We start from the raw sequence: 25,655 nt of genomic DNA, 5'->3' as shown, positions 1-25,655 counted from the left end.
TGAGCTGGCCCTGCCCACTCCAAACTGCCATGTGCTGTAGAAGGAGATTCCCAAGGTACACATGAGGAATATCCTAGGGACAAAAGTCTGAGTTAGTCCTGCTTCTGGTAAAGGCAAACCCACCTGTGGGACTGCTTTTACCCAGGGACCTGGGTGTACCTGGTGGGGTGATGCAGGAGGATGGAGAAGTCTGTTGTGTTAATTGCTGCTGAGTGTGATGTAGATGGTATAGAATAAAGGGTGGATAATGTATTGGTTCAAGCTGGCTGGCTCCACTAGAAAGGACAAGGGATGAAGGGACAGGGCTACCTTCTCCCTCCCCAGCACTGACACAGTGCACACTGGATTGTTTTTCATACTCCCTCCATGACAGATTTTTTTTCCCCCCTGAAAATGATGAAATTGGAATGTAGAAAGGGAAACTTCCCTTATGAAAAATAAAAGTGAAGAAAAGATGTATTTCAACTTTTTGAGGTGTAGGTATAGATTATTGCTTTTCTTACAGCCAAGCTTCAAAATTTAATTAGTTTTGATTTTTGTTTTATCAATGAAATCCTCAGAGAAGTTTATTTCAATTACAAAAGCAACCTACCATAGCAGCATTCTCTTAAAGAACCTTTTTCATCTTAAAATCCTGAGTACGCAACAGCATTTCAAATTTTTCATTCTAGTTGAAAGTTTGTAAGTTTGCAGACAACACCAAGTTGGGAGCAGGTGTTGAGGGTAGAAGGGCTCTCCAGAGGGACCTTGACAGGCTGGACAGATGGGCAGAGTCCAACATAATGGACAAGTCCAAGTGCCAGATGCTGCACTTTGGTCGCAACAACCGCATGCAGTGCTACAGGCTGGGGTCAGAGTGGCTGGAGAGCAGCCAGGCAGAAAGGGACCTGGGGGTGCTGGTTGACAGTAGGCTGAACATGAGCCAGCAGTGTGCCCAGGTGGCCAAGAAGGCCAATGGCATCCTGGCCTGCATCAGAAATAGTGTGGCCAACAGGAGCAGAGAAGACATTCTGCCCCTGTACTCAGCACTGGTTAGGCCACACCTTGAGTCCTGTGTCCAGTTCTGGCCCACTCAATTTAATGAGCATCTCCAACTGTTATTTTATCCTTGTGGTATCCTGTGTTGGGTTACACCCATTCTGGGAGAGGGCTGTGAGAGCCCTGCTTCCCCAGGGGACAAAAGAAACCTGATCCAGGTGAACAGAGAGGAACTGGAGGAGGGGTCCCTGGGTGGAGGGTGCTCTATTCCACTCCCCTTTCCTGTCCAGCAAGCCTATAAAAAGGAAGACGCTGTGGCCATTTGCTCTCTTTGCTCCTTCCTTGCCTATTTGAAAGGGCCAACAACCGCTGCTAGCCTCCTGGTTCTGCGATGTGGTTGGGCCTGATCTCCCTGCTGCATCCATGCATCTCTAAAGGACTGAAATCCAATACATCAAGGGAGATACAAGGCCATGCAAATTTGGCTTTGTATATTTTCCTATTCATCCTTATTACTTACCCTTGTAAATCCTCCCTGTTACTGCTATATATATAATTTGTTAAAATAAATTTACTTCTACTTCCAAACCAACTCCAGATTATTTTTTGGTAGATTTACCTCCTTCTCATTTCCCCTACCCCTTTTTTTCCTTTCTCTCCTTTTTCCTTATCAGGGAAAAGGGGGGGGGGGGGGGGGGGGGGCATGGGGGAGGAATTCTTGGATTTTGCTACCATCTGAGCTCTCAAACTCCAGTTGAGGCTCAAACCACTACGTATGGCAACCTAACTGAAGATGAGGTTATACCAGTTGACAGTTTGCTTTGATTCTGATACAAGTTTGGAAGAAAAAGTAGTTCTTATATTTTACTGGATATGTCTTGTGACTTCTCTTCTTACAAAAAAAAAAGTGTAGGATGAACTGCATCTGTTGATTACAGGTTTCTCTGTAGGTTTTTTTTGGTGTCATCCTTTTTTAAAGTTTCAAACTCTGGGTCCAAGTGTTTTGGCAGTGTTGAGAATAATTTTTTTATTTTTTTTTTGAGTACAACTTCCTCCAGAAGTAATGGAAAAGGAGAACTTCAAAAGAGAAATTTTCCTGGAGCACCTTATACCTCATTACCAACTAAAGTGCTGCTTCAATAAGATGGTTTTGGTTTAGTTTCCCCTTCTGTTCATGTGCTCATAGTCTCCTTTTGCCCTTGGTGATGAGTAGGCTCACTGTGAAACCATTGCTCTCCTTCTGCTCCATGTGTATAATGGCCTGCCTGTCGTGGAGGTAGTTTACTTATTGCTAGGCAAGACATGCCCAAATACACTTAACAACTTGCAACACACTGTTAACATTACTGAGAGTTAGTGCAGTATTGCCAACAATAGGACTGACTAATGTTAAATGAAGTTAACTTTGAAAACTAAATGTGTTGCCAGTATGGCATGACTGAAGGAAGCATCTGGAAATATACGTACCCTCTAGGATGCTTTAGCTTTTCCCTTTATTCAACTGTATATTAGAAGACTAATAAAAAGCATAGTTCTGTTAAGAAAGTGCTCCAGGTACCAGAATATCTTACTGTGATCAGAAACTCTCAGTAGAGACTGATAAACTATTTCCCATTGAATCCAACTTCTTTATCATTCTACTTCATCTAGATTTCCCCATTTTCTCACCAGATTTCTTCCTTCTCTTTCTTGACTCTCCAGTCTTGAAAAAAGGAATCTTCTCCTGTTCAGATTTCATGGTTGCAAGCACTGTTTCCTGCCTCTGCATTTGAACAGCTGTTTCTCTGATCTCATCACAGTTTTCTGGAGAGCTGCTCTTACCAGCTCACCTCCCAGCTGCTCCAAGCCTTCTGCATCCCATTGAGTCACATTCTTTTCTGTCTGCCTTCTGGTTCTGCTATAACTTCCTGCTGCTGTTGCGGTCATTACTGACAACACTACTTTACAATGCAACAGAACCCCACTATATTGATGTTATTGCTAAAAAAGTAGATGCTAGAACAAAGGAAAAAGTAAGCCAAAGTAGTTCAGAAACATTGATTAAAAAAAATCACAAAAGCACAAAATTATTTTAATAGCCTTTAAAATTTTATTAAAACTACTTGAATTATTAATTCCAGGTAATTTAGTCTTGAATGCTGTGCCTTCCTCTTTCAGAAGGTATTAGAGGTGACAGGTTTCTCCAGCTCTCTGGAGGGCTTAACTGTGCTTTTCTTGGCTGTGAAAGTCAGAGCTGTAAGTGAAAGTGGTATGCAAAATGTAAACTAGAAATGGGTAAGCTAGAAAATACTTCATAATAATATATTTGGATACAGGCTGTATGATGCTTCCTCTTCTGTTTTGATATAACTTTAATCTTTAGTTTGTTTTCCATTGCAGTCCAAGGAGATTTAGCCAGGTGAATGATGGTCTAGGAAGGGTTCTCAGTCCAAAGCCCAAAATTACCCACCCAACCAAACCCAACTCCAAAACTCCATAGCTATCTGTTGTAGTTCCCTCATCCCTATCCAGAGAGGTAGCAATTACTAATAATATTATTTGTTGATTGATTGAGTGATTATCTTTGTTTTTTAAATTATTCTGCCCAAGAAACGTAGCTTTTCTGACCATTCCTCTTTCTGTAACCTGCTTGTGCAGATGATGGTGAGCAGCACCTCATTCTTTTGGTTTTGTGCCAAAGAAATGGGCAGCATATGGTTGCCTTAAATATTTCATAGAATCATAGAATGGCTTAGACTGCAAGGGACCTTAGAGATCATTTACTCTAACCATGGGTGCTCAAGGCCTCATCCAACCTGGCCTTGAACACCCCCAGGGAGGAAGCATCCACAACCTCCCTGGGCAACTTATTGCAGAGTATCACCACCCTTATGCTGAAGAACTTCTTTGTAAGATCCAGTCTAAACCTATTCTCCCTCAGCTTTGTTCCTTAACCATTACTGTGTTATTCCAGGCAGGATAATTCATGTGCTAGCAGCAGCGTCATGCATGGTCTGGCAAGGAAAGCAGGTAAAGCCAGGTGCAGGAGTGTAGTGATTCAAAATGGCTTCTTTTTTTGTTTCTTCCTTTTTTTTTTTTTTTTTTTAAATCTACTAGAAAGTAACAAATTCCAGCATCGTGGGAAAAAAGACAGAATACACAGCTGTGTAATAATGAAGCCTGTGAAAGCCTTTGATTGAGATAAATAGAGCAAGTCACACCTGTCAAAGCTTATTACTTCAGCTTTTTGTAGAGAAATGACAAGTGGTTTTGGCAGAGTTTTTGGCATTTTTAATGATTTTTTTTTTTAAATGAAAGAACAGAATTTGTGGTATAAAAAAATGAATTGTATGGAAAAACTGCAGCTGTGGAATTACAAGGTGTTGCTGGTGCATCATCTCTGACCATATACAAATGCAAGATTTAGGTTTTCTCAGTGTTTTGAGCAATGGCTTTAAACACTAGTGGCATTATTGATGTGGAAAGCTCCTTAGCTGTGATATAAAGATGGAGAATTTAGGCTTAATGAAAGATTTTAGCATGCTTTGAGGGAAAACTCATGTTAAATCTGAGGTTGAGAATGTATATTCTATAGAACCTCAGGGTGTAGGCCTTTTATTTTGCAGTTAGGTTTAAATTCAAATCAACCTGATTTCTTTCTAAATTTCCTTACATTTTCTCTCATTGTATCAGTGCTGAATCTCTGTATCATTAGTGCTATAAAGACACAAACTTTAAAATCAACCTTTCCACAAATTCAATAATTTGTTAGTGCTTCCAATATTTTGACCAGTCTGTATGTTATTACATGGTAAATACAAGAGTATTATCCTTTACAGATGATTTAACTTAATTTTAAATCATAAACCAGCTTACTGATTCTCTGTGAAGTTCTCTGTAGTTCTCTGTGAAGTTGTTCTGTGAACACAAGCACTGTAATTTGAGACATGTCACATTATTTTTACTAAATAAACTATATGATTCCTGGATTAGACAGCAAAACATCTACTCAACCTTGAGACTATATTTTGTATTCCATACTAGCTAGTAAAGTACAGTTTTGCATTGGGGTACTTAGTAAAGATAGAAATGAAGTAACTGCTTTTAAAGTGCTTTTTGAATTTTTTTTTTTTCTTTCAGATTGCCCCCTCAGTCTCAGAATCATACCTGAATTAGTTTTTTATGCATGAATTTTACACAAAATATCATTTTAGCTGTCATGGTTGATGGGGTAATATACTTCAAAGCTAGTATAGGTTTTTGGTGAACATCATGTCCTACACGTGGTGAATTAAGGGTCTTGCACATATTTGGTTTTGCTTCCCAGTTCTTAGCCTATGTAACCCTTGTTGCATAGTAAGACTAAAGCAAATTTTCCTGGGAATGAAAACCAAGTTTTGAATAGCTGCTGTGGGAAAGGGATCCAGGGATTCCATCTTTGGTTGTCTGACTTCAACTTACTAAACATAACAGCACTGATTAAGAAAAACTGCAGTGTTAGACTATGCTGTTTTACATAGCCAATGATGTAATGATCGCTATAGCTATCATAATGATATCTGTAGACTAAGTATTTTAATGTTGGCAAGCTTTAAAATCTTAGTGTTATTGTATAATGTACGTCATGCATGCTAGGGATGGAAAGGGTTTTATGTGCTTTTATACTGCAGTTCCTGGCAATGGTGGTTCAGATGTTAGAATCACTCATGTAGGAAAGTGCCTGCTGGCTGCAGGAGCTGTCAGGGCTGGGAGCAGTCTCCAGATTGTGCAGTCCTATCTCTGTTCTCCTTACACTGACCCATAATGCTTGGGAGATGAGTTGGTTGTTTATGCAGCATTTGGCTTGTTATGATTCTAAAGATATATGCTGGGTACACTATAAGAAATATAGCAAACTTCGTGTGTAGCCGAAGGAGCTTGAAAGAATCTTCTGATTGTTTCTCTGTTGTGACTGTTGTACAAAATGTTTGATCTATTTTTACTTATTTGTTTTCTCTCTCTCTAGTATTGGCTCACTTTACAATGCTCTCTTGCATGTGTATTTTAACAGCTATTAGGACTACTAAATACATGGAGTGTGAGATAATCTTCTGATTGTATCTCTGATAATATTCTGATTGTGTCTGTTGTACAAAATGTTAGATCTACAGCCATGTGATTTTACTTATTTATATTTTTCTCTATATAATCTTGGTTCACTTTACAGTTTTACTTACATATTTTTAACATCTAACTACCAAATACATGGGTATTTAGCTCTGTTTTATCAGACTTATTTTAGGGTTTTAGGTAAAAATGGTAAAAGATTTGTGGTGATTTTTTTATTGTTGTTGCTGTTAGATTTATTTGTTTTTAATGCAAATTTCACAGCCGTGAAATGCAGTGCTTATTAATTTCTACTGTAGGATAAGATAGCCACTTGTTTCTCTAAAACTGTAAGGAGTCACTGTTTGTGATGTGAGATCATGTATTTCACACATACTTTGAAATGAAATGAACTTCTCACACTAAGAGGAAAATGTCTTTTGCAGTCTAATTTTCAATTATGTGGTTTTATGCCACAAGAGCATACCTTGAAGGTGTAATGTGATGAAATCTTTGATGTGGGTGACTTGAGATGCCAAAAATAGAAGAGTATGTTAATCAAATCAGGAGAATTTTACTCAGATTTGTTTATGATGCACCTTGAGTGTTAGTTACTAAAAAAATCTGAACTGACATTCAGCACATTAATATTGAAAATCCAATTCTGTGTTATACACTCAAATCATTATCAGATTTGAAGTGTCAGTATAAACCAAGGGCCTGTGGTGATCTTGCTAGAAAAACTTGCCCTCATCTGCTTCCTTCTTGCTAAGCACAAACACACACATTGTTCCACAAGGCTCAGCACACATCTTGCTCACCAGGAGATCCTGTGAGCTACAAACCCTGCTGGAACTCCAAACACTTTAAGTGCTGCATACTTGCTTCTCATTACCTAAGCTCTGTGTTGATTCTGTTGCAGATAGGTATGTGCCTCATGTCCTGGGTTAGGATAAATCTTGTTCTTCCTGTTAGTTACATCTTCTACTTACTATCATATATGTAAAAGTGAAGCATGGCACACTATGTTCTGCAGATTTTGGAAGCTTTTAAATAATTCATCAGCTCTTTATATAGCAGGTTTTACTGCATGCAGATTTTATAGGCCAGAGTCCTTTCTGGAGATGTCAGTGGTTTTCAAGGTGAAAACAGAATTTGAAGGACTCTAACAGTGGTTTCATTGCAGAAGTCTGTTTTTTCTTCTGTCACCTTTCATAGAAGTCTTAGTTGCACTATCATTGCCTTGTTCCTATTTAATCCACAAGTGGCACAAATTCCTGAAAAGCAAGTATATTCTATTCCAAATTGGATGATATGAAATAAAAAATAGGGAATAATAGAAACAATGAAATTTGGAAAGTACTTGCAGAAAGCCATGACAATTTTAGCCAACATTTACTTTGTCTTTCTGGTGTTATACCTATGGCTCACTAGAAGCTAACTGGGAGTTACGAAGCAGCACTTTGTTTTTCATTTCCACTGACAATCATAGAATCATAGAATCAATAAGGTAGGAAAGGACCTCAGAGATCATCAAGTCAAACCTATCACCCAACACTTCATGACTAACTAAACCATGGTTCCAAGTGCCACATCCAATCCTTTTTTGAACATCTCCAGGGACAGGGACTCCACCACCTCCCTGGACAGCACATTCCAATGGCCAATTACTCTTTCTGTGAAGAACTTTCTCCTCACCTCGAGCCTAAACTTCCCCTGGCACAGCTTGAGACTGTGTCCTCTTGTTCTGGTGCTGGTTGCCTGGGAGAAGAGACCAACTCCCACCTGTCTACAACCTCCCTTCAGGTAGTTGTAGAGAGCAGTACGGTGTCCCCTGAGCCTCCTCTTCTCCAGGCTAAACAATCCCAGGTCCCTCAGCCTCTCCTCATAGATAGGGCTTGTGTTCCAGATCTCTCACCAGCCTCATTGCCCTTCTCTGGACACGTTCAAGTGTCTCAATATCCTTCTTAAATTGAGTGGCCCAGAACTGTTATGGTGTGGCTAACATAAGGTTATCCATACATTTTTCAATTCTTAGCAAAATAAACTTCTTGTTACATAGTAAAACTAAACTAAATTTTCCTGATAGTGGGGATGAAAACCAAATTTTGAATAGCTGCTTTGGGAAAGGGATACTGGTCTGGTGTGCTGATCCTTGGAAAGATGGATCCTTGAAAGTCCACTGTGAAATAAATTCGGCCTCTCAAGAGCACAATCTGCTTAAAAAGAGGACTGTGTGTAAAACATGCTATATTTTAAACTCCAACCCTCACTTACTTGGGGATGTGATTGCAGTGATACAACTGGGATCAAAGTCACTGGAATTTGAACTTCTAGAATTTGATGGCATTCAATGACAAACATTCAAAAAGAATCTTTTTATTCCCCTGAGGGTTTTTTTAATTTTTAACTCATGCTTCACCCTTTTCTCACTGTGCTGTAGCAGCTGACCTTTTCAGTCTTTGAGAAAGGCTTTCTTAAGTTAGGTGCCTTTGTTTTCCCCCGTTTATCCTTACACATTCAGGTCACTACTCCAACTTCTTTTCAACAGAAACCTTGTCTGTAGCTGTGTTGGTAACCCTGATACCTTTGGGGCATACAGGTTTTTTTGTCCTTGGTAGTTGAAAAAATGGTTTGTCACTGCTTACTTGAAAGGCTGATACTGTGTGCTAATAAACTGTCTCCTATTAATATCATGCTCCGGTCCTAAACTATTTTCAATAATTATTCTGAAATAGTGATACTGCTCAGAGGGTTCAAGAAGTGCTTAGTATTTCTCTAGGAAAGTGACCACGAATGATGTTTTTGTCCTTTAGGTGGCAGCATATGACTTCAGTCTTCCAGTTAATACTCCTCGGGCTGACTTCCCAGCGACAGAGCCAAGCCTTGAAGCTTCTGTTGGATCTGCAAAGCACGTTGTTGCTCCTCGGCCACAGGCAGTGACTGTGGCCATTCCATTCCGTAAAGTTAAAGCAGTTGGTAGGTAGGGGCTTAAGCAGATGCTGGATACTTGTATTTATAGTGATGATTTTTGCTTGTACTCTAATTGCAGAAACTTATTGCTTAACGGAAAAATTTCTGATAATTTTATACTTTGTAAGTGCCTTGGAAACCTGTAAAATGTTCAGATTTAGTGTTTTTAAATATATGTAAAGCTGATTTTTCTATACAAAATTATGACATGCTGGGAATTTTTTTTCTTTACCCCAATTCGGCACTTGCCTAAAAATCACTTTACCAAAAGACATTTTTTTGTTTGTTCTCTTTCATTAGTACTTCATTAGACCTTACCATGCTGACCTCAATATTTACAGCAGTTCATCTGAGAAGTGTTAAAAAAATAGCACGTCACTCATGATCTTTTTCAGTTTTACCCTGTCAAAACTCGGAGCTCTAGCTATATATAATACTCCTTTAAAATGCTTCTAAGTGGCTGTGATCCCATCTGAGAGAATTGGTGGCAATTTAGTCCATTTGCTTCTGTTTTCTTTTATGTGCAGAACTGTGCTCTTCTGGCCTGCCAGGCTTTATTAACTGCCAAAGTTACAGGCTATTTGCCTGCAGCAAAGAACTGATATCTCACATGATTTTTCTCTGGGTGTGTGTTTTGGTGTGGTGTGTGGTGTGTTTTGTTGTGTTTTAGTCTCCTGTCTGATCTTTAAAATCATGTGTGAATGCTTGATTCTGTTAGCTATCCTGATCTCAGTTTTTAATAAGCAGTCACAGTTTATCTGAGATGAGAATTGAGTGCTGTCTTCCTGAAATGATGTTTGGGTAATGTTTAAGTATTTTGGGAGCTTGAAAAATGACATAGCAAATTAAATGCATAATCACAGAATAATAGGTGTTGGATATAGGGTAAAAGCAGCTCCAGTTTATTAGGTTTTGTTTGTGGAATGTTTTTGGGTCATTGTTGTGGTTGGTTTTTTTTTTTGGTGTGTTTTGTTGTTTGTTTGCCTGTTTATTTTGTGTGTTTGTTTCTCCCCTGCCCCCAGTAAACCTTTAAGTTAAGTCTTACATTTGAGATCTTTCAGAAGATGCCACAGAAATCTGGCAAATCTTCTTTAGATCCTGTGGTGGAAGTAAATTCCTATTAAACATTTCTAAATATATTTGGTATAAGAACACATAAAACAAAGATAAATGTACATATGTATTTGAGATTATTAGAAAGCATGTCTCTACGAATCAAAGTGACAGATTTCTCATGATTTCTGTAGCCTGGAAAAAAAAAAAAGAAGGAAAAAAAAAAAAGGTTTGTTTCCCTTTCCTGAATAGGAAATAACAGAAGAAGGAATAATGAATCAATACAATCAACAAGTGATAATGTTCTCTAAATTTTGTCTCAAACTTGTACTTCTGCCACAAAGAATTTATTCAAAGTACACACATAGGCCAACAACAAGTAATCATAGCATTAAAGTCGATATGTAATACTCTAAATTTTATACAAGAGTTGAAAAAATAAAGTGTGGCTTCTGTTTATATTTGAGCATTCGAATTACATTCTTACAGGAAACTGTGGTGATGGGCAAGAAGTCTAAATAAATGTCTTGAACACTCAGTATTTGATGTAATCATCCAGGTGCAGGCAACTAGCCAAACTAGCAGGCAACTAGAACTTCATAATTTTATTACATACTGACAACTTAAGAATTATGTCTGTTATTGCTTCATCATTTCAGATTATCACTTTAAAAAAATGGAGTAAGATGCACCTTGCAAATTTAACAGATTTGCCTAATTCTCACTACTGCTTACTTTTTGGCATGTGTTTCCCACCTTCCCCTGCATCCCCACCACTGCCTCCCCCACCAATGACAGTTTTCAAGCTGACTGGGATTCAGATTGCATAAGACAGTGCAGTTGGCAATTAAATCAATAGGTCATATCTGGTGCTCATACAGCCTGAGAAAAGGATTGCAATCTTGCAGTAGTCAATCCAGTCTTTTATCTTCAGTGTAGCCAATATGTTTTCAATCCATCATGGATCTTTTTCTGATTTTTTTTTTCTTATTTTATTTATTTGTTTTTAAACAAAGTTTGTAGACTGTTTAAGCACCTGAGAAGGAAAGCAGGTCTCTTACTTAAATACTTGCATAACTTTTCCCTTGGAGACTGGTTATTGATATATAAGAAAATACTGAAAGCATAAAAAACCCAACCAACCAAAAAAACTAGAAAAGACACAAGCCCTGCCTTAGCCAGATGTAAGGGAGAAGGAACTATTATCAAGGTATGATCTCATGTGAGCTGACATTAAAAATAATCTCACAGGTTTGTTTGTTTTTGTGGGATAGAAAATACCCTCCTTCTTCCTTCCTCCCCTTCCCTCCTAGTCTTTCAGTTTTGCAGTGTTTTCCTTGTACAGGCAATTTCAGTGAGAGCTGAGGGCTTCATGACTAGACATTAATTGAGTATTGCTGGAAGCATTCCAGCAGATTAGGTTCCTACTTTAAAACAATATTAGTTTATAGAGTTTATATGCCTGTGCTTTAGAGAAATACAGCTACTACTGTCTTATACATAATGTGAAATAGGTAATTAGGAAATCCTCTTGGCCTTTTTAGGGGAGAAGAAAATTGATCAACATATTTCCTTACTGACTGTTAAACAAGCTTGCGGATTTTAATAGGGGGAGGTTATATATTTGCTAGGGTAATTTCCAGTGTTTAATCAAGAAGTTAAATGAGGCTGTGGGAACATATACCTTTGTTTTTCTAAATCCTCACTTAATTTTTTTGGGGGGACAGTTTCTTTGTACCAGCTGTATGAAATGAAGAGAAATTCTGGTTTTAATAAAATATTTGAAGTCCTTTCTGATTAATATTGTCACAAATTTAAATGAATTCATCTGTGCATCTTTATATGTAAGAGAGAGAGAGCTAGAATAGAATAGGAATAGAATAGAATAGAATAGAATAGAATAGAATAGAATAGAATAGAATAGAATAGAATAGAATAGAATAGAATAGAATAGAATAGACCAGACCAGGTTGGAAGAGACCTTCAAGATCATTGCATCCAACCCATCATCCAACACCATCTAATCAACTAAACCATGCAACCAAGCATCCTATCAAGTCTCCTGAACACCTCCAGTGATGGTGACTCCACCACGTCCCTGGGCAGCCCATGCCAATGGGCAATCATTCTCTCTGTGTGTAGAACTTCTTCCTAACACCCAGCCTAGATGCTTTAAGTCAGGTAGATAAAAATCTAAATTTTAAAGTGACTGAAAGTATAGAATAAGGCAGGAAGCTAAGTTACAGCAATTGTATGTATAGTATGGAAACAGAAAGAAAAGAGGGCTTTAAAACAAGGGGAGAAAAATTTCTGTTAAACAGGTACAGAAACAATGATTTTATGAAGGCACTTTGAGTAAATATTTGTCAAAATAATGCTGTATAAATAAATTATTTTTTTCCAACAGTACTTAAGTCGCCATTTGAGTTGTCCTCAATGGAACTTAAATTTGTACAACATTTAAGTGGCAAACATTTCAATACTTCTGCTCACAGTCTAAATTCTCAGGTATGTAGTCACGAGTGTTGTTGGATATAGCTTTTGATTACTGAAGAGTGACTGGAAAAGGAATACAAATGTGGAAGTCAAAATTCAGTCATATTCCAAATATATAGTTTAAATATTTGATTTTTTTTGTTCAGTTTTTGATTTTACGTATGTCTTTTGATCACTATAAAATTCTTCAAAACTCAAAATTGGGCTTGTCCTGACTTTGATACATGAGAAAGTGTCTGCACCATGAGAAACTAGCTACGAATTGTGCAAGAAATAGCTTGCTTTGTGCTTCTGCCTATGCTACTTAACTAGACAGTGACAGTGCAGGAATGCAGTTGAAGTGCTGTGCTGGTCCACAGCTCTCCAAGTACGTTGTATGATACTGATCTGTTCCAACTGGACTCCCTCAGAATGTTCCTGGTCATCATTTATGGTTTAATGGTAAAGAGTCACTAAACAGGACAATTTGCGACAGCCATTCTGTTTTGAAATGTAATTTAGCTGTATGAATGCAAAACATACCAAAACACAATTTATTGTTTCTAATTCCCAAAGGCTTTGTTTGTAAAGTCTAAAAGTTCAATTTTTTGGCAATGATGAAAACACTTGAAACTCTTCTCAAGTATTTTCAGAAAATAATGATAATACAAAAATCAAAGCCTTCTCCTAGCTGTAGAGGTTATATGTTATATATATCATCTGTATTTTATATATTCAATATATATATTGAAAGTATAACACTGAGATAAAGGAATGAAAAATGTTTGTTGTCGTTTCTACTGCCATCTTATGGAACTGAAAGAATGGAATTTGAAAGTCTGTTGTGGTGGTGAGAGAAAGTGTTGCTCTGAGCCACATCCAGCCTTGCCTTAAAAACCTCCAGGGATGAGGCTTCCACCACGTCCCTGGGCAACCTGTGCCAGTGTCTCACCACCCTAATGGTGAAAAACTTCTTCCTAGCATCTAAATTGAATCTACCCATTTCTAGTTTTGTTTCATTCCCCCTAGTCCTATCTACCTGACACCCTAAAAAGTCCCTCCCCAGCTTTCTTGTAAGCCCCCTTCAGATACTGGAAGGCCACAATAAGGTCTCCTTGGAGCCTTCTCTTCTCCAGAAAGAACAGCCCCAACTCCCTCAGTCTGTCCTCACATGAGAGATGCTCCAGCCCTCTAACCATCCTTGTGGCCCTTCTTTGGTCATGCTCCAGCATGTCCAGATCTTTCCTGTAATAGGGGCTCCAGAACTGGATACAGTACTCCAGGTGGGCTTTCACTGGAGTGGAGTAGAGGGGGAGAATCACTCTGATCTGATTGCAAAAACAAGCCTTAGGATGAGCAATATGTAAAATGTCATGGTGTTCATGCTTTTCCTCTCTCATGATGTCTTCCCTTCTCTGCAAATGTTTACAGAAGCTTGATCTGAAGAATATCTCAAGGCAGCAATTGGCATGGAAATTGGATTGTGATGATGCAGGCAAAAATACAGAAGACTATGTTTTTAAATTTAGTCCGCAGACTGGATTTCTTGATCCAGAACAAAAAGTCAGTATTACTGTATGCTTCTGCCCTAGTAAGTAATTATCTAAATTCTTCTTCAGACAGTTTGGTCAATATGCCGTTTTCATAGATTTGTTTAAATGTCTTTTTACAATGAATCATAACTAGCACTTGTTTTGATTAACTTGCACTTGATTTGATTAATGTGACTAAATAACAAACTGAAGTGCCTAAAGAAAGGTTTGTTGTGCTGAGAAAATAAGACAGCTGCAGACCTAACACAAAGCATGGAATTACTTGATAGCATAATTTTAAAAGTCTGGTTTGCACATAAAAAGCATCAAGTTTTACACATATAAAACATCAAAGTCTGGGATAGCTGAATAATTTTCAGCATTGCTCTTTCATGTGCATTTAGGTTGAGTGACAGATACTAAAGCTTTCCAAGAGTACTTGGAGTATGTGTGAACTCTTTCTCCTAAATAACCATAATTTAGATAAGAATGGAGATTTCCCTCCTCAATGAGATAGAAAATAGGATTTTCTGAGTAGTCTACCCTAAGTAAAAAATGTAAAATAGATTTCTACAAAACTTATGAGCTTGCAGGGAGATCTTAATCAACTGCATACACAAGAGGAGGAATGGCAGAACATTAGTATTAGGATTCTACAAGATCTGCAGTCATGTGTTTAGGGTAGAAAGTAATGTGACACTGTATTTGAGTTGATAAAGCACACCAGCATATGATGCTGCTGCTGCTGCCTACAGAACTCAGTCATTTGGATAGTTTTCTTTTGGGGCCCCAGCATTCTCAAGTGGAAGAAAAGTGTGGGATTTGCAGTTCAATCTGACCATGAGTCAGCAAGTGAACATCTCTGGATTAAAATTGTGTATGATAAATTGAGAAGACTGTATTAAATGTTGCTCTGCAAATGTGAATAAGCAAGAGCAGTATTTAATTGCATGGGTTGCTTAGAGAGGCTTCAAAACATTTTCCCATTCTGTTTTATGTCTCATTGGTAGCTTTTTGTTTGTTTTCAATTTATGGTTGAAGAAAAATCACATTGACTTAGAGTTTTTGCTTCATGAAGTGGATAAGTAATTAATATGTAATTTTCTCAGGATTACTTAGAAAGTTGTTTGTTTTAAATTCTCTACATTTTTGTTTTGGGTAGCAAGCACTGGCTTTTCTGAGGCTGTATTTCTTTGTACATGTAATACCTGGATCTTTTCTGATCCAGTCGATGTTTACAGTTGTAAACATTGTATCCTTTTAGGAATAGGTATTTAAATTACGTTGTTAAACTATATATTATTACAAATTGCATGAGGAAAGTTAAATGCCATTTACTGTTGGAAGGCTGAGCAAAAATATTTAGAGCATATTTCTGGCTTTGATGCATCACTCTGTGTCCTTTTTCCTTACATGCTTCCCAAGTAAATAGTAAAAACCCCATTATTGAACACCCATTAAAAATGTTAATGAAAAAAAGAATTATTGTGGGGTTTTTTGTACTTGATGTAATCCTTGGTTGTGGAACCACATGATATGATCTCACCTTCATCTCATCTATGGAGGTCCTGAGTCAGGTTTTGCTGATAAAATCACATTAGGTTATCAGAACAAAGTAAGCTGACAGATTTTGTTTGTTTGTTTGAAGAATCTCTTTGCAGAGCAATACAAAGTAAAAAAAAATCCCAGGCAACTAGGTAAATTGAGGGAATGTATTGTTCCAGGGTGTGAGAAAATATTGGAGTATAAAAATCAGAAGAGGTTAAAAAGTGGAAGCAGCATGACAAGAAGATTGAACTAAACACACATTAATATTGTAGGAGAAAATATGGAAGCTGTTTTCAGATACTCAGTTTTAGAAATAGGGATTTGGAATCTTAGTTTACATATGAAGGATGTAGGGGTTTGCTCAAAGCACATCTGCTAAGTGTGTCTAGGCAGCAGAAAGGGTAGACCTCTGTTGAAATGCAACTCAGAGGAAAAATAATGAAGGAATGGAAACATGACACCAGGTCCTTGGAGTAAGAATGTAGTGAAATGAGGATAGGAAATAGAGAAGGCTGGAAAGTGTTAAAACAGTTTTAGAATGACAGAAAGTTATTCCTTGAGATGCAATTTAAAAATACTCATGCAGTTTACTATAACTCTCTATTTCTTTTAATTTTTTTGCCTCCTTTCATAAATTTCTACTTTGCTTTCAATAGGGTATAATTATTTTTTTCCCCTACAATGTTTCAGATAATAAAGCCTACGAAATAGGTGTTGGAACTTTGAGAAGTCATTCTAATGTGATGGTTGTGCAGAGTGTGCCTATGGTTAGAATAATTGTGGATCGCATTAAAATAATCACTTGTGAGGAGCACATCTAAACATTCTTGTCTGCATTTGAATTTGAGAATCATTCTTCTAATAGTAGATATAATAGCTGCATTTTGCATTCATTAAGTTAATGTATATAGCTTGGAAAAGAAATTTTCTCAGGGCAAAATTAGACTTGGTAGACAAGAATAATAAATCTATATTTGCAGATATCTTGTGATTTTAGGACCCAGTTGAGCATACTGTCTCATTTTCTCCTCCTTCTAAGCACCACTCTGGTGTTTAAGACAGAGGAAAAAATAAATTAAATGCTAATACTCTTCTGTGGAGCAGCTTGAGAGGGATCATGTGATAATGAATGAATGGAATGATCATCCAAGTGATGGATGTTCTGTTTAGATCCTTGTCACAAGAATGTATTAAAATTGTTTCCATGTTGGAAAGCCTGTGAAGCAGAGAACAGCATACAAATAAAAGCTAGTATTTTGAATTACTGAATAAATTGTAGGTGTAAATGTAGATGGGTTTATACATAAATATGACTAATAAATATTTGTCACTTGAAGCTATTTGTGTTTTTGCTGTATTCCAATATCTTTTATTTACAGAAAATCATAAATAATTGTAAAAAATCAGTTGCCTTTAATTCCATCTTCTAAGTATTTTCCCATGATTTATAGCTTCTTTTACTACACCTTTACTGAATATAATTACTCTTTCTTGTAAAGGAACGTTAGATACATGAAAACTCACACAGGAGACTTAGTTAATAAATTGATGTGCTAATTGCCTTCATAGGTTTGCAGTGTAAAGTAGAATGTGGGAGTGAGCAAGCCTTGAAATGAACTTTGAGTGTGCATTAATTTGTTTAAATAGGCCACAATATTTATAATAATGAGAGTGCAAAATGCTGTAGTAAGCTTGTGTTAAATTAAATGCAAGAATTTACTTAATTCAATGTAATATGATGCTTCCTGTTAAAAAACATATGCTTGATTTTGTAGAGATTCTCAAGAACTGAAGGTATGTTAGTATGATCCTCCTCTGTACTGTACTATAATGCATTAACTGTAGATGGAAAAAGTTCACTGTATCTTGTGATGTGGAAATACTTATCTGTATGTAAATATACAAGGGCTGGGTGTAAGAAAGGAAGGGACAGCCTCATCTCATTTGTGCTCTATGATAGGACAAGGGGCAATGAATGTCACCTCCAGCATAGGAAGTTCCACCTCAACATGAGAAATAACTTCTTTACTGTAAGGGTCACAGAGCACTGGAACAAGGTCCCCAGAGAGGTTCTAGAGTCATCTTCTCTGGAGGCTTCCAAGACCCATCTGAATGTGTTCCCTGTGTGACCTGCATTAGACTCTATGGTCGTGCTCTGGCAGGGAGGTTGGACTCGATGATCTTTGGAGGTCCCTTCCAACCCCTAACATCCTGTGACCTGTGTGAACTGCAGCACAGTAAGTTACAATAAATCTGTGCCCTGGCATTCTGCATGGAAAACACAGAATCACAGAATGGTAGGGGTGGAATGGACCTCTGGGGATATCTGGTCCAACCCCCTGCTAAAGTAGCCTCACTTAGATCAGATTGCATGGGAATGCACCTAGGCAGATTTTGCAGGTCTCCATGGAAGGAGACTCCACAACCTCTCTGGGCAGCCTGTTCCAGTGCTTTGTCACTCCCACAAATGAACACATGAATTGCCATGAGGTCAATGCTCCCTGGAAAACTTGAGGATTATATAATTGACACTGATGACCATCAAAACATCCATCTTCTAACATTTTTTTCCTGCAATGATATTAAACAGCTATGACCTGTAACACTTTGCTAGGGTACATTATTAGTTTAGTTTTAAGGGCTTACCTTACGTTTTAACTACCTGTGACTTTTCTACTTTGAAGTTTGTATGAATGTTTCACTGGCATGCATTTGTGCTGAAGGTGTATATATGTAATATGGAATGACATTTCAGAAAGCCCCAGGCAACTAAAATAAAAATGCTTATTTGGGACACAAGTGTAGGAATTGAATAATAAGCTAATACAAACTTAAGAGGGTGAGAAAAGCAGATAGTGTTTTAACTTTCTTCCCACACACTCTCCCAAGCTCTTTGTGGTGGGTTGAAAATTCCCCCCAACGTTAAATTGCCAGACCAGCCCCTTTACAAGCAAAACTACAATCTACAATGAAATGCAATGAGTAAGTACAAAATATGCAGTATTTACAATGTTTTACAGGTATTTACAATTTATAAACAGCACAAGAATCTCCCTGGCCAAAAATTATGGGAGTTGCTAATAGCTTCCAACTCCTGGCCCTGTTCCTTACCTGCCTGGGCACAAAGGGACAAGAGAAAAGAGCAGAGAGTTATTTTGTTAGGGTACTCAGCCAAAACAAAGAACATAACCAAAGTCAGCAAAACCAGCCAGAAGCAAGTTAGTGTCTCCCAGAGTGAGAAAATGGAAAAGAGAGAAAGATAGTGTACATATCTAAGTTTTATGGAAGATGTCTGTCCAATGGGATTGTTTAAAACTTATTATTATTTTCCTTTTTACACCCAATAGTCTTTGATTTACATTCTACCACTTTCTGTTCAAGATCTGTTGAAAATTTTAAAGGTAGAGCTCAAAACTAGCGCACTATGATACAATTAAGATTTCTTGGGGGAGGGGACACAGCACCAGACACACTCCCTCTCCTCATCCAATAAACAAAGATCAGTAAAAAGTTTTGTACTGCTGGAGAGCAGCAAGGAAGCAAGTATAAATTGCAGCTGAAACAAGTAGAGTGGAGTGGTGAGAACTGGAAATGTTTCTCCTCCAGAAATGTCAGAGTGTTATTGGAGAACTTGCATAAGTGTATAACTGACTTTCAGATGAAATAGAATCTGTTTGTTTCTTTAAACAAGGAATCTGCATAAAGTCCGGTCCTGGGATAGTATCCCAGGGAGTTCAGCACTCTGAACTAGGTTGACTGAAAGTGAAGCAGCTAATTAATACATGCACATGTATATTCTTTGTGTAATTGCATTACTTTATTGAGAGGTTATCTCTCATAATGAATACACCTAGAAAAGACAGGTAGAAAATTTCCCTTATAAATACATGGATTTTGTTAATCTTTGGCAAATTTAGATTGGCAGATATGTAAATAACCATAAAATCTCCCTAAGGAAAATTTTCCCATCTGCTGAACTGCTTGTTGCTTGCCCTATATGAATGGGTGGTGGTATATCAGAATGGTAATAGCAGCACAAACTTCGGCAGTAGTCATGAAAGGTGTGATTAATAGAATAAATTCATTAGTTCAGCTGTTAGTTCAGGACATAATGCTCATTAACTTCTCATTAATCTATTTAACATGAAGTATACCGAAACATTGGTTTTAGGCATTACGAACGAATGAACAATACTTAATGAAATAATTAATCTTTTTTTTTTCTTGTCTGTGTGTCTGTTTAAAAGGAGAGCAGTATTGCTACATCCTCTTGTTTCTGTCTGCCACAGGTTGAGTTTTTATCTACTCCTGCTATTCATACTGTCCTGCCAGCTTCAAAAATGAAAGTGCTGACTGGAGCATAGTACTATGGGGCTGGAAGTTCAGATTCTAACATGAGAGGCTTCCTGTTCTGGTTGTTGCTTCTGGGTTCTGGCTCTTGGGCTTTGGCTCTCTTCTGCTGTGATGGCAGCAGGACACAGAGAGATGGGGGAGTAGTTTTCTGGCTTGGGCTTTTAGCTCACTTGCTTCTGCCTGTTGCTTGCTGCTGCTTTCTACTTTGCTTGTTCTGTGTATTTGTATTATGATTATCTGAGATGCTCAGTAAACTCTGTTCTTGTCTCACTCTTTTTTGTCTCAACTCAGAGATGTTTGTGTGTTGTTTTCCCTCACTACTGTGTTGGGGAAACAGACAGGTTAACCGGTTTGTTTGGCTTTAAACCATGACACTGCCTTAAACACTAGATTATTGGCTCATATATTTGTCGTCTTTTAAAGAGTGGACAGATATAATTTTACTCCCCTGTAAGAGTAAAATAACACACTCTCATTGAATTGGAGAGAAATACAGAAAATTGTATTAAAAAATATACAGAAATATACTGAGCACATGAATCCTTAATACCTAATACATATACAGGATAAATGAAACCCTCTCAAAACCTTCCCCCGCCGCATGAACCACAAGCCCTAGTGTTCCTTCTCTCCCCCCATTGCCTCCCTTCCATTAGGTCTAAACAGGCCAACAGTATGCAGGACAAATTAGTCAGGACTCTGCAGGCCACAAACAGGCCCATGTTTCTGGATAAAGAATCCCTCTGGAGAGCCAAAAGGATGGAGAAAAGAGACAGAAACTAACTCGGCAGCCAGTTTTATAGGGATGAAAGCATTATTGGAATTAACTACAAGGATTACACTTTCTGGGATGTATCTTCCAGACTGTCTAGTCCTCCTGGAAGACTTCTCTGTGATTTGAGACCTCCCAGTGCCTTAAAACCAGGACTATTTTACAGATTTTTGATGTTAGTGAATGTGTGGAGCCACACACAGAGTGATCAGTGATGCAGAACAAGTGCTGTGTCTCCGACATTCTGAATGTCAGGGATTCTATGGCAAATGGATGGGATCATGTAGCTAATGGATTTGTTAGAATTATGTACAGCATGGATGGAAAGTTTGTGTGAGGAAACCATAACACTATTATTTCCTAACTTTTGAAGGTTTAATTTTGGAGCTGTGATTAATAGGAATGTTTTAAAATGAGAGTTACTGAAAACTGCATATTCCTTTAGTACTGATGTGGTGGTGACATACTGGTGATGTGGTGGTCACATACTGATTATAGGCTCTGTTTTTTTCCCTTCATGGTCTTGCATCTCTATGGTATTTATTGATTGGAGCCTTTCACTTTCCTTTGTCATATGTCATACATGAGTGTGAAGACAGGATACGAGAAATATGTTTTAGAGAACATCTGTAGGACAGTAGATCTTGCATATGGAAATAACTTGTACGGAACACCTTTTCTTACAAGCACGAGAATAATACCCTGAGTGGATCTTCATGTTTCCATGGCACTTTTCTGATACTCTTTCACCTTTTCCTCATAAAAGGGCTAAGTGGCAGAAAGAGATGTGCTCTTGCTGTATCAGAATCTAGAAGCACAAGCTTCTTAGCCTTTTCAGCACTATTGTCTCCCAAAGCTGATTTCCATTTAACTGAAAATCAGCCAGATGTTGCAAATACTCTACCAATTTGCCATTTCATCAGTATTTTCACCTTGCAAATTTCATATCTTCTGGTCCAAAGCGAAGGGATTCACAGGCTATGTTCTGGTCAGCTGACAGGCTTCCATGAAGCTTTGTCACAGTACTTTGTCAGCTGACACGCTACCATGAAGCTTCTCTATTACCATCTCCATTAAGAAGCTGGCTCTTATGAGGAAGGAATAAATATTTTCAAGACCCTAATTTTTCTTCTCTGTGTATATAAATAATGGTAGCTCTTTCTCAGGTTGTGAAAATAGTTATCTGAGCTAATCTTCAGAAGAACTTGTATTTTATTTGCCAGGACACACATGCTCATGCAGACACAAATTCATATTTTATCTCTTTCCTTCTTAAGTATTAAGTAAGGATGTTTCCATGCTTATTAATTTGATGACAGGAGAATCAAGAGGAAGGGTGTCACTCTTGAAAATTAGAAGATTAAACTTTTGGGGTTGTCTTACAACACTTCATGCAGATTTGTCTCTAAATACAGGAGCTGTTCATTAGTTGGCTCTCAAAATTGTTTATTTTGCTCGCTTTTCAGCAGGTGGGAATGACTGAAAAGTTGGTAAGTGGCACTGCATGGTTTAAAATGCCATTTGGGTAGTTTATTGGTTGTGGAAGGAAGGATGTTGCTCCCTGTATCAGTGAAAGGAAATATTCTTTTCCATCCTAGAGAAAACTGCCTTGCAAGATGGCATGAACACAATAAAATGGGAGATGCTCTCAGTGGAGGGTAGAACCTGTTCTCCTGGCCTGTGAGAGGCTAGCATGGCAGAGTATGGGTTTTAGAGTAGCCTGCTCAAACGTAGTGGATTGCTGTTTTAAAAGGCGCCGGCTTATTCTTATCTTGGCACTCAGGTCCTTCTGATATTTATTCCATTATAAAATCAGCATTTTCTGTGTTACTGTAATTTCATAACATGACTGCAATTCTTAAAACCTGACATTTATGTTATGCATAAAGGAATATTGAAAAAGAAAATTAAGAGCTCAGACTTTGAAAAATTTCTGAGAAATTTTAAAAAAATATAAATTCTGGTTTGCTACCAGAAAGTGTTCTAAACTTTCTTACATAGTCCTTCTGATATAAAACATTTATTGCCTGTTAAGCTATATTTTGAGTGAGAAATCAACAGCACTGACTTCTCTTAAAAAAATCCACAAACCCACTACAACAACCCAAACCCTTTAACTTTATTTTTATTTTTTAAAATCTTTTTTAACAGCTCACCCTGGGATATATACATCTGAAATGTCACTGTGTCTAAATGATAATCCACCACATTACAAAATAAGATTGTCTGGCACTGCAAAGTCACCACAAATAAATTTTGATCCCCCTTTCATAATGCTGATGCCAGTTCCTCTGGATGTGAAAACTGAAACAGCCATCACTATCGTTCCAGAAGATTATTTAAGGTAAAATTCTCAAAACACATTTGCTACAGAACTCCTGAATAAACTCTTGGTTTGTTTTCTCTTTTTTTTTTTTTTTTTTTTTTTTATTTTCCTAAAATATGAATTATTTTTTGTTTATGTAGGTTAGTATTAATTGCATGCTTACCAGAGGAAACAGCCAATATATTTAAGAGAAAATTCATGGAATGAATAATGCTGTACACTTAATAAGCCCATGTTCTGTCCTCAAAATATTCCTGCTTCATGAAGTGACCATCTTTTGATATATCTTTTTTTTGTTAACTTTAGGCAGATACTTAGATCATACTAAGTTGTATTTATTTTTCTGTGTTATAATCAGATAAAATATTTCTGTTTATTTTCACTGCTCCACAGATTACAAAGCACTGTTCTGAAATTTAGCTGTTCGAACAACTGATGAGGTTGTGGGTTTTGATGGTGTGGGCCTTTTGTTGTTGTTGTGGTTTTTTTATCCTTAATATAATGAATAATCCATGTATTTTTGATCTTTGTATGGATCACCCTCTTTATCCTATTATTTGAATTTATAAGAAAGCCTTTTTTTAATCTTCATATTATGTAGAATGCTAGTGGTTGGAAGGGACCTCTGGAGATCATCTAGCAGAGCTCAGCTCAGCACCACACTTGTTCCAATTTTATAGACATCTGAATATTTTGATATTTCCAGTCACTGTTGTATACCTATGTTCTGAAATATGTTTCCTTCCCCCCCGCCTGGTCTCTTAAGATACAGTGTTTCTGTATGTAATTAGCGAAGTGCAGTAATTGGTTTCTTATGCTTACATAGGTATCATTTCAATATCACAATTGCAGCAAAAGCTGACATAAATTTGTGAAATTAACTTCACCTTCAAATTATTATTGTCTCACCTGATTTGAGTTATTGTAATTTATCATGGGATTTGTCAGCAACTCAGTGGTTGGAAGGGAAAGGATTCCATATGGGCCTGTACTGCCTGCTATTCTTATTTCAGAACTGGAAACTGAAATTACATAACTGGGGAAAGCATCCTAAGTAGCTTCACGAATTTTCCCCCTAATATTTCTACCTTAAAACTTGCTATAACTTGTCTAATAATACTGCAGATCATTCACTGTCAATGAAAAATTTAAGTTTAGGAAACCTAAAGTGTGAAAGTAGTATTTATGGCTTTTGTAGCACAGTTAGAAATTGCACTTCACTCAGATGCTGCACTACTGTGGATCAGTAAAACTGTTCAGGTTTTATATGTAGAAAGCAAAGTAGCCTCTAAATGCTAAAGGAATGTTAATTCTTGGTTTCATCAGATTTATACTGCAAAATGGAAGTTATTCTTCTGTATTTAACTGTGAAAAGCAGGTTTATAAATGTGTGAATCTGGGAATCAACTTCATTACTGTTGTCCTGTGAGCACAAACACCTTTGCTGTTTATTTTTAACACAGGCAATCACGACTTCAGGTTGAACTTCCAGAGCTTGAACTTGAAGATGGTAGCAGGATTTGTCCTTTTACTGTACAGTTCACAGAAGGTCAAGATATTGTTCTTTCATCAGATGGCACAAATAAGGAAATAATTTGTCACATCAGCTTCAGATCATCTAGGCCAGTGTCATTTTTAGGGAATATATTCTTCATCGATGAAGAAGAAAACAGGTAGTGTGTGCAATTCAAATTCAGTTTTAATCTTCCCTCTTTCAGCTTCAATCTATTCCCCCTTTTCCTATGACTACAAGTCCTTGTAAAGAGTCCCTCCCTGGCTTTCTTTCAGGTGGGCCTCTGAGTAATTTAGGAGATACTGTTTCTAAGTAAAAGATTATGTTTATTTTTTTACAGTAAGGAACTATGCAACAATTCTTCTTTGTTGTTTTGGGTGTTTTTTTAATTGTTTTTTTTTAATTTACAGAGTATGCTGCCTGTATGAACAGTATACAGGATGCTGTCTTACATAATTCTTATATATGAGACGCAGAAGTGGATAGTGAAATATGGAAAACTGCTGGTGTCTTCTCCCTCCCTCGTCAGTGTATTCTGCACTACCTTAGTGGGCCTTCCTGGATAGCAGGATCAGCAAAAGCAGGCACTGACAGAAGGGACAAGGGCCAGATGTGCTTTATGTTGTTATTTATTTGGTTATGTATTTCCTCAAATGCAGTCCTGTGTGCTACATCAGCAAGCATTTGAAGTTATTGAAAGTATTGAAATTATTTGGGAATATAAGCATATGAAAAATACTTAGGAATTTATGTGGTCTAATTCCTGTTAGACTGAAATTCCTCTAGGACAGAACATTTGAAGTTTGACAGCAATGTAGATGCAGTGTTCATATCAAAATTAATCTCATTAAAACACTGTTTAGTGATGAAGAAATAAACAATCACACATTTTATTTTGATTTTAAAGTTTTGTAATGGTGAAAACAAATGCAGAAGGTTTCCCCTGCCCCTAGTAAAATGAGATCAAATTAAACATTTTCGGCATTTGTCTCTTCTATTCTTGTCTCTTCTTGGTGAGATGGACAGGTGTGTGCATGAGGAGGAAGGATAGACACTATTGTGACTAAA

At 37.4% G+C, this 25,655-nt stretch overlaps 1 protein-coding gene across 1 annotated transcript in view; it reads left to right on the top strand.

Annotated features, from left to right (window-relative positions):
* The window catches only part of CFAP47 (cilia and flagella associated protein 47), a 275,659-nt gene that overhangs the window by 32,645 nt on the left and 217,359 nt on the right, over nucleotides 1–25,655 (top strand). The window contains 5 exon segments of the mRNA XM_054165734.1: nucleotides 8,859–9,021; nucleotides 12,476–12,576; nucleotides 13,975–14,134; nucleotides 22,900–23,092; nucleotides 24,538–24,747. Of these exon segments, the coding sequence (XP_054021709.1) occupies nucleotides 8,859–9,021; nucleotides 12,476–12,576; nucleotides 13,975–14,134; nucleotides 22,900–23,092; nucleotides 24,538–24,747 (827 nt within the window).

The sequence above is a fragment of the Dryobates pubescens genome, chromosome 12 (assembly GCF_014839835.1).
Source record: "Dryobates pubescens isolate bDryPub1 chromosome 12, bDryPub1.pri, whole genome shotgun sequence".
Classification (NCBI taxonomy): Eukaryota; Metazoa; Chordata; class Aves; order Piciformes; family Picidae; genus Dryobates; species Dryobates pubescens.
Note: the sequence above shows the minus strand (reverse complement) of the source record. Positions and strands in the feature narration are given on the sequence as shown.